The sequence below is a fragment of the Babylonia areolata genome, chromosome 6 (genome assembly GCF_041734735.1).
Source record: "Babylonia areolata isolate BAREFJ2019XMU chromosome 6, ASM4173473v1, whole genome shotgun sequence".
In the NCBI taxonomy this organism is placed as follows: domain Eukaryota; kingdom Metazoa; phylum Mollusca; class Gastropoda; order Neogastropoda; family Buccinidae; genus Babylonia; species Babylonia areolata.
The window spans coordinates 41,869,344-41,879,868 of record NC_134881.1 but is presented as its reverse complement, the minus strand read 5'-3'; the positions used below and the strand labels follow the sequence as shown (position 1 = coordinate 41,879,868).

At 40.6% G+C, this 10,525-nt stretch overlaps 1 protein-coding gene across 1 annotated transcript in view; it reads right to left on the bottom strand.

Annotated features, from left to right (window-relative positions):
• Positions 1–7,839, bottom strand: part of LOC143283406 (uncharacterized) — a 17,317-nt gene extending 9,478 nt beyond the window's left edge. Inside the window, exon 1 of the mRNA XM_076589624.1 lies at positions 7,588–7,839. Coding sequence (XP_076445739.1) covers positions 7,588–7,641 — 54 coding nt within the window. The 5' untranslated portion in view covers positions 7,642–7,839. The remainder of the gene's footprint in view (positions 1–7,587) is intronic.
• Between the last annotated feature and the right edge of the window lie 2,686 nt (positions 7,840–10,525).

Genomic DNA, 10,525 nt, shown 5'->3' with positions numbered 1-10,525 from the left:
GAACTGCTGCTGTCAACGCTGTTTTTTGTTTTTTTTTATGACATTGGTTTGCAACAATTCGTCAACGGCCCTACCCATCGCGGTAGTCACAATTTCGACTGGCTAATCACAAATCGTGCATCTGATTTTCTCTGATCTGTCAATTGTTGACATGTTGTTATCTGTCTTTTTTTTTTGGTGTTCCTTTGTAACTATTTATGAAAAAACACAAACAAATTTAAAAAAATATCACGTCACGCAATCTTAAAGGTGTTGACATGCATGTTGTAGTTGTTTTTTTTTTTGTTTTTTTTTGTTGTTGTTTTTTTGTTGTTTTTTGCTTTGTTTTGTTTGTTTGGTTTTTTTATAACTGTTATTTGTACTCCATTTGAGTCAGACACTGTGTCTGGTTCAGTTGACCCTTCAGATGTCTACAACACAATATTTGAGTCAGACACTGTGTCTGGTTCAGTTGACCCTTCAGATGTCTACAACACAATATTTGAGTCAGACACTGTGTCTGGTTCAGTTGACCCTTCAGATGTCTACAACACAATATTTGAGTCAGACACTGTGTCTGGTTCAGTTGACCCTTCAGATGTCTACAACACAATATTTGAGTCAGACACTGTGTCTGGTTCAGCTGACCCTACAGATGTCTACAACACAATATTTGAGTCAGACACTGTGTCTGGTTCAGTTGACCATTCAGATGTCTACAACACAATATTTGAGTCAGACACTGTGTCTGGTTCAGTTGACCCTACATATGTCTACAACACAATATTTGAGTCAGACACTGTGTCTGGTTCAGTTGACCCTACATATGTCTACAACACAATATTTGAGTCAGCTGCTTGGCCACCATGCCCGTCTTGTTACGCGAACCTTGACGGACCGTAGGCCTGCTCCCTTAATGACTCTCGTTTTGAAACAGGCGTCATGCAGAGCGTAATAGATGATCGTCTGGTCTAAGTGTACATTTGCACTGCTGCGTAATCTGGTGATAAACGTTATACGTGAGTCTAGAAAGCATAACATAATTATGTGAAAAGATGTGTACTAAGAGTTCCAGAGAGCTGCGCCGCCTTAGAGGTCTTCTTCTTCTGCGTTCACTCGTATGCACACGAGTGGGCTTTTTTACGTGTATGACCGTTTTTACCACGCCATGTAGGCAGCCATACTCCGTTTTCGGGGGTGTGCATGCTGGGTATGTTCTTGTTTCCATAACCCACCGAACGCTGGCGGGATCTTTAACGTGCGTATTTGATCTTCTGCTTGCATATACACACGAAGGAGGTTCAGGAACTAGCAGGTCTGCACATATGTTGACCTGGGAGATCGTAAAAATCTCTACCCTTTACCCACCAGGCGCCGTCACCGTGATTCGAACCCGGGACCCTCAGATTGACAGTCCAACGCTTTAACCACTCGGCTATTGCGCCCGTCATCTTAGAGGTCAAAAGATGGGTAAAGCGAGAGAGGCTGTGCTTCCCTCAATTATCTATTTCGTCAAAGTCTCTTCCCGATAAGTTTACTGAATTTTTTATGTGGTAATATTCAAAAGCAGTTCGACCCTGACACACCAAGCCCCAGTGATGTAGCTGAGTTCTCTGGTACATTGTTCACAGACGTTAACCCTGTAACTCATAAGTGGGTGAAAAGGTGCTTCAGAGCATGCCAAATAACTCCTGTGACCTTGGCCCTTTCCCTGTCCCCAGCCTCTATGACAGTTACTGTTATTATAAACAAGTCGTTGACATCTGGCATTGTACCTCATGAGCTCAGTGTTTTAAGCATGCTCTTCTCAAACCTCGGTTTAAAAAGGGAGGCCTGGATTCAAACTGTGTGAAACACTACCGTCCTGTTTCCAATTTACCTTTCTTGTCAAAAGTGCCGGAGCGTACTGTGCTGAAACAATTGCTGTTATATATATATATTTTTTTTTTTCACAGCCTTGTATAGCCGTTTCACTCAGCCTGCCATGAGTGCCATAGCACCGAAACCGCCTTGTTGCGTGAGGTTTAACGATCTCCTCCAGGCCTCTGACAGTGGCCGTGTGCCTGTTTTGTCACTGCTCGACCTATCGGCAGCATTTGACACAACAGACTACGACATCCTCATTACACAGTTGCGCAACACCTTTGTCTGCTCAAGAACGGCTCTGGATTGGTTCATGTTATATTTAACTTGTCGTGTCCAGTCTGTCCATGTTGCTTGTGAAAAAAAACATCGCTCCATCTGTGTTGAAGTATGGAGTGCCACAAAGTGAAGTCATAGGCCCAGTCTTATTTACTATGTATATACAGTCTCTCAGCTGTCATTCGTGAGTATGGTCACTCAAAGTGGATAAACTTCAACGCATTCAGAATCACGCAGCCCGACTCGTGCTCCGCAAGCCCAGACACGAGAGAGTAGCATCACTGCTCAGAATACTTCACTGGTTTCCAGTGATAGCTAGAATCAATACAACATTGCTTGTTTCTGCTTTCAGTGTCTGTGTCACAACAATATACTGACAATCGTTCTGATCTTAGGGTGGAGGCGTTTGGAAATTTGAAAAAGCAATCCATATCCAAATTTGACTCAGATGGAAATAAGATCTCTCTCTCTCTCTCTCTCTCTCTCTCTCTCTCTCTCTCTCTCTCTCTCTCTCTCTCTCTCTCTGCGTGTGCATATTATTGTGTGCGTGCGCGCGCGCGCGCGCGTGTGTGTGTGAAAAGATACATACATACAGACTGACAGACAGACAGCCATACATACATACATACATACATGTATGTGATGGCCGACAAGTAATGTGTCCGCATATGAAACGAGAGAATCAGAGCGCAATGGTTCGAATCCCAGCACAGTTGCCAGTATTTTCTCCCTTCCACTAGACCTTGATTGGTGGTCTGGACGCTAGTCATTCGGATGAGACGATAAACCGAGGTCCCGTGTGCAGCATGTATTTAGCGTGCGTAAAAGAATCTACGGTAACAGAAGGGTTGTCCCTGGCAAAATTATGTAGAAAAATCCACTTCGATAGCGAAAAAGAATGCAGGCAGGGAAAAACACAAAAAATAGGTGGTACTCTCAGTGTATTGTATTGTGTTGTATTGTATTGTGTTGTATTGTATTGTATTGTGTTGTATTGTATTATATTGTATTGTGTTGTATTGTATTGTATTGTGTTGTATTGTATTGTATTGTATTGTATTGTATTGTATTGTATTGTGTTGTATTGTATTGTATTGTGTTGTATTGTGTTGTATTACTCATTTTTTGTCACAACAGATTTCTCCGGGTGAAATTCGGGCTGCTCTCCCTTCTCCCTATGGAGAGCGCGTCGCTACACTGAGATTGCCACCACCACCACCACCACCCCCACCCCACCCCCCCACCCCCCACCCCCCTTTTTTTCTTTTTCTTTTTTTTCCTTTTTCTTTTCTTTCCTACCTGCAGTTTATTATTTGTTTTTCCTGTCGAAAGGGATTTTTCAACAAAATTTTGCCAGGGACAACCCTTTTGTTGCCGTGGGTTCTTTTACGTGTTGAGAGGCGTTCTCCCTGGGGACAGCAGCCCGAATTTCACACACAGAAATTTGTTGTGACAAAAAGAGTAATACAGTACATTATATACATACATACAAGCGAGGAAATGAAGGGGGAGGGGGTTCCAGGAAGGGGGACCTAGCTCACACCACATAACCACGAGAATGACAACACGTTCAGATGTGTTGCTAGATTTTATTTTGGGTGCCTCTTGATTTTATCTGACAACCTTCTGAATGCGACGTCGACACTCAACCAGAATAGCAGGCGAAGGAGAAAGAATTTGTTTGTGTATACTGTGTGAGGCGAGCTTGGGAAAACAAGTGACACCTCTACAACCGATTGGGCCGCTTATGAACAAGGAAGTGGAAGGCCAAATTTCCCCCGCATACAAGTAACTGTGAGAGAGAGGAGCTGACGGCGTTTCTCCTCAACTGTGTGTATGTGCCGATAACTATGTGTACATATATGTGCGAGTGTGTCTGCGGGTGGGTTGGTTTCAGCAAAACAGGAAGTGTGAGTGGGTGGGTGGGGTGAGTGTGTGTGTGTGTGTGTGTGGTGTTGTGCGTGTGTGTGTGTGTGTGTGTGTGTGTGTGTGTGTGTGTGTGTGTGTGTGCAAATACAAAATGCAAAATACAGAAAATATTTATACTGTTGTTTTTTACATGCCATAGGACCCATATGAACAAATGGGTAGACAACAGCAACCAAAGAGCATTCAAGATGATTTTGGTATTCAAGCACGCGCAGTATATAATATGTACATTTTTTTTAGAAGTAACATTGATTGATTGATTGATGTGGATACTTATATAGCGCCTATCCTCGGTCAGAGACCAAGCTCTAAGCGCTTTACATACACGGGGACATTTGCACCACAGGCTGCCTACCTGGGTAGAGCCGACTGACGGCTGCTACTGAACGCTCATCATTCGTTTCCTGTGTCATTCAATCAGATTTCAGACGCACACACATACACACTCAGACAGACATGTAACATTTTACGTGTATGACCGGTTGTTTTTTTTTTACTTACCCCGCCATGTAGGCAGCCATACTCCGTTCTCGGGGGTGTGCATGCTGGGTATATTCTTGTTTCCATAACCCACCGAACGCTGACATGGATTACAGGATCTTTAACGTGCGTATTTGATCTTCTGCGTGCCCATACACACGAAGGGGGTTCAGGCACTAGCAGGTCTGCACATATGTTGACCTGGGAGATCGGAAAAATCTCCACCCTTTACCCACCAGGTGCACTGAGAGTCGAACCCAGGACCCTCAGATTGAAAGTCCAGCGCTTTAACCACTCGGATATTGCACCCGTCATTGCAGTCATACAGATCTTATCTTCAATGTAAATTCCTGTTTCAATAATCCTACTATACGACAAGTTTGAGCTGAGCAACATGACTTTAACTGAGTGGAATCTGCAACGATAAAGGGGTACATATTTTTTTACGCAGTACTTCATATATTGGGCAGACAGACAGAAATGTCAGGTCTTCAATTTCGTATCTGTCACATTAGACACTGACTGGATTCAATAATGGTTTCAAAGTAGACCCAAAAGTAACTCCCAGATAATTGTAACTAACTTCAACTGTAGTTTGTATGCCTACACAGTCCTGTTTTTCACATCTGTTCAAAAACTTCTTTTTTACTTTTGGGGTTTGTCCATATTAAATGTTAGACCCCATTTTGTACAGTAATGTTCAAGACATGTAATGTGATTTTATTTTGCAAGTCGGAGAATAAAGCAACATCGTCTGTACACATCAACAAAAACATGCCAAGGTGATGACTTAACAAGTCAATACTGTATGAACCACATGAGGTAAGCTGGGTTTCAAATTCAGAAAGAAAAATGGAAAACAACAAAGGACTCAGAATACACCCCTGCTTTACACCAGACAAACAATCAAAATATCATTTATTTTGGTGCCCACCCTGACACCCACTTTTACACTCTCGTACATTCTTTGCATAGTTGACAACATCTGTCTATGGACACCTCTCCTTATTAGTAAGGGCAACAATTTCTTCCTGTCAACACAGTCAAAGGCTTTAGAGGAGTCCATAAGGACTGGAGGAATTTTTGTTTAATGTCCCGTCACACATATCGGTGACTGAAGACATTTTGTTAAAGTATTTATGAATACACCTGAGTATTATCGGTTAGAAGGGGTGGGAGATGTGGATGAATGGAGGGTTGGGGGAAACTGGGCAAATAAGGGTAAAAATGTGGGTGAAATTTGGAAGAAAAACAAAACAAACAAAAAAACCCTCTAAATACAGTTACATGAAATTACTTAAAGGACTTCGTAAAAGAGAAGTCGTTAAACTGACAAGCGAAACAACTGATAATGAATGCAAAAAGTCAAAAACATCAACGTTCTCAGTCACTTGTGAAGACACACTTTCGTGTACAAAAGGCTTCATCAAGCTACAGTGAAAAATTATATGCTCAATTGTCAGGTTACTAAAGCATATGCACTTGACATTAGAGCAATACTTGGTCCGTAATGAATTTGATAATCATTCCATAAAGAGTGTGTAAAATCTGCCTCCCTGTTTTGTGAGATGTTTTCTGTACAAAAGACGATAACGTTAAATGCTATCAATCGTGCTGTTCCCTTTACGGAAGCCAGCTTGATTCCTCAGATCATTTTCCTCACAAAACTGAACAAGTCTTTTGTTTATGGCTGTGCTAAGTAATGACTATATTCAAGAGAAATTCCTCTATAATATATAACAACATATAACAAAATAGCAATATCATGCTACGTGTATAATTTCCAGTGTTTTACTTTGCTTTCTCCTTCTTCTTCTTCTTTCTTTTTTTCTTTCTTTTCTTTTCTTTTTCTTTTTCTTGTTGTTGTTTTTGTTTTGTTTATTTTTTTTTAATTGTCTTTAGGTTTTGCCAAAATGTTTTAAACTTTTCATCCATACAAAAATTGTTTATTTCCCTCAGTAATTGTTCGTTATGTTCTGTTTCTTGGCGTTAATTTTTTTTTTTTTTTTTTTCATATCGATGTACTCATCTAGTTCTGCCTGTGCATTTGTGTGGCCAAATAATTTCAAGTGCCTGTGTTTTTCTTGTTTGGTTTGTGGAATTGGGGGAGGGGGAGTGCGGGGGAGGGGGGGGGGGGGGTGCGCACTCGCGTGTATATGCGTGTGTGTGTGTGTATGCCTGCGTAGGTGAGTGTGTCAATGTGTGTGAGACTGAGTACACGCCCACGCCTTCTTTTGTGTGTGTGTGTGTGTGTGTGTGTGTGTGTGTGTGTGTGTGTGTGTGTGTGTGTGTGTGTGTGTGTGTGTGAAAATCAAATCCAAGTCAAATTTTATTTTAAAATGGACCATTGAACAAGCAACATTTCTAAATCAAGCTATATGCTGAGAGAGAGAGAGAGAGAGAGAGAGAGAGAGAGAGAGAGAGAGAGAGAGAGAGAGAGATGTTATGAAAATACTTTATACACAATCCCTCATACACCATGCATATGAGTATACTCTCAACGCATGTTATGCATGTGACGTTCGTTTCAGTGTTTGAATACGCGTTTTACACGTTAGTTTGTACGGCGCAGTGGAGCATGTTTTTCATGGAAAGGCGCCGTACAAATTAATTTTTTTATCAGTAGTAGTAGTAGTGGCAGTGGTAGTAGTAGTGGTGGTAGTAGCAGTGGTGGCAGTAGTGGTAGTAGTAGTAGTAGAGGTAGTGGTGTTAGCAGTAGTAGTAGTAGTAATAGCAGCAGTAGTAGTAGTAGTAGTAGTAGTAGTAGTAGTAGTAAGCAAGGAGAGAGAAGGAGGGAATTGTGAGGGACTCTGAATTCATCATGTACCTCATACTTCCCATTCTTGCTTTGCGAAGTAGGTGACAAGATGTTTTGGATCAACGCTCGTACGATTCGCTTCAGAACTTTTGCAAACATACAAACAACACACACACAGCTAACCCCAACCCCTACCCCCCCCCCCACCCTTGCACCCTCCCCCCCCCCCCCCCCCCCCCCCCCCCCCCCCCTCCCCCCCCCCCCCCCCACACACACACACACGAGACACTGAAACTCACCTGAACTACGAAGAAAACCATCCAGAGGTGCACACCGATACCAGCTTTCTCCATGGCTCCCGTTTGCACTGTGACAGTAAGTCAAGGTATGTTTGCCTGTCCGCACTCACACACACACACACAAAAAAAACGCCTGGGGTAATCAGCTCCACACATGCAGTTGTGCATTCAATGGCAATATTTCTGTTGGCTGAGAGAGCGAACCTATACGCCAATGTCAAGCACGGCGCGTCAACATGCAGAGGAGACCACAAACTGATCGTTCTCTGGGGTCTTGTTGAGCGCGGTACCCCACTCTTGGTACGGCTCGCTGCGCTCTAGAAGGAAGTATAAAGGAAGCGTGTATATATATTTTTTTTTTTTAATCAAACAATCAAAAAAGAGGAAAAACCTTCGTGGCTAATGTATCACGTGTGATTCCTGCTGAACAACAACGAAACCGAAAATGTTTTACATCACAATACAAGACCATTATATAGTCTGATGACAATGTAAATTGCAACCACCAATTTGTCAAATATTAAATTCCAGCGTGTATGTGTATGTATATGTTCATGTGTTTGTGATCTTAGTGTAACTCTGTGTGTGTAAAAAAAATTGAAAATGGATGTGTATGTGTGAGTGAGTGTGTGGGTTTTTTTTATGCTTTAATATATATATATATATATATATATATATATATATATATATATATATATATATATATATATAAGTATATATTTTATAATAACTCATTTAATAATGATTTTGATATAGCATACTCTCTCTCTCTCTCTCTCTCTCTCTCTCTTTCTTTCTCTCTCTCTCTCTATCTATCTATCTATCTGTCTATCTATCTATCTATCTGTCATTTGTACGCTCATTGAAGGTTGTTTCATTTATTGACTCACGCATTTCCCTGTATCGTTTACAATTGCTCAAAGTGAAGAAACTGCTTGTACTAAGAAAGTAAATGATATTAAATGGATTAATAGATTAGCTTGGGATAAAACAAAGGAGAACAGTTTCAGAGAAAATCTTTATTCAGACGATTCACAGACTATGTGTGTACAGGCGTTTTCTCTTTTGGATTACAGTGTAAATGAGGCTTTGGAACTATTCAGTAATGTATTGCTGAGAGCGAGTGAATGTATGAGGAAGCGTGTGTGTGTTGGGAGTGATCAGCGAGATGCCCCATGGTTTGATGCTGAATGTAAAGATGCAAAACACAAAGCCAGACAATTGTTAACAATGTTAAGACAAACCAAGGATGATAAGCACCGATTACCCTGTGTGAAAGCTCGGAAGGAATATAAGGATTTATGTAAGGTAAAGAAAGTCAGCTATAGACGTGATGAAGCCAGACGTCTAGCATCACTGAGCAAAGACAGCAAACAGTTTTGGAAAGAAGCAAAGCAAGTGTCTGGAAGAAGAAAAATAGGGGGTATGTAAAGCCATCAAAGAAAATGAATGGTTTGAACACTTTCGGAATTTATTTACTCAGAACGAGGTTATAACTATTGACAGCAGGGCCATCAGTGAAGTGCAACCAGAGGAATCAAATATATCTGATGAACTCAGTCATGATATTTCAGAACAAGAAATTGCAGATGCTTTTCGGAAATTTAAAAAAGGCAAGGCTTGTGGTGTAGACAGTATTTTGGCAGAAATGTTAAAATCAGCTGATAATATTGCTGTACTGTTTAACATTCTGTTTGATAAGGGCACGTATCCAGATAAATGGGTAAAGGCAATAATTGTTCCAATTTTTAAAAAGGGAGATGGTAGTTCAACAGACAACTATAGGGGCATGTCTTTGCTCAGTCTTATTAGCAAATGTTATACATCAGTGCTAAACGGAAGACTTGTCAAATGGGCTGAAGAAAATGACATGCTAACAGAGTCACAGGCTGGATTCAGGCGTGGTTATGCCACAACAGATCATATTTTTACACTGAACGCGGTTATTGAGAAATCTTTATCAAAGAAGGGAGGTAAGCTTGACGCCTGTTTTGTTGATCTGAGAAAAGCATTTGACTCTGTGCAACGTCCGTCTTTGTTTGATATTTTGATTCAGAAAGGTATAAAGAGGAAAATTATGAATGCTATCATTGCTGTTTATAAATGTGTTACGTCTTGCGTACGTATTAAAGATGAGTTAACTGAGGCAATGTTGTATGTTAAGCCCTATATTATTTTCGTTGTTTGTTAACGAAATTGCTTCAGCAGTTGAAATCAGTGGTATTCATGGAATTCAGTTTTTGCCTGATTTATTAGAGTTGTTCATTCTTCTATTCGCGGATGATATTGTACTGCTATCTAACACAGCAATTGGTCTGCAAACTCAAATTAATATTCTGAATAATGCATGTAAAACACTCTTCTTGAATGTAAATACTGACAAGACTAAAGTGATGGTTTTTCGAAAAGGTGGCTTTTTGGGAAGATATGAAAAGTGGAATCTCGATGGAAATGCTCTAGAAGTAGTGAATGAATATAATTATCTAGGGTTTGTTTTTACGATAAAAATGAGTATAAACAAAGGTGTAGGCATTTTAGCAGCAAAAGGCAAACATGCATGTATTGACTGTATGAAATGTATAACGAAGCTGAATGATATTTCCAAAGGATGGTTTTTCAAAATATTTGATGCTCAGGTACAACCCATTCTTTTGTATGCTTCAAAGATGTGGGGTCTTAACAGACTTGATAATATTGAGAAGGTTCATTCCTTTGCATGTAAACGTTTTTTGAACATACCACATAGAGTACCAAACAACTTTGCATACGGCGAATTAGGACGTTATCCACTGTATATAAATTGTGCAACAATGTGTATCAAGTACTGGTTGTTGCTGAATATGAATGTGCACCGATTACTCACACAGGCATATTTGATGTTGTTTAACCTAGACGAAAGGGGGAAAAAATGCTGGGTGTCTTTAGTAAAAAATACTTT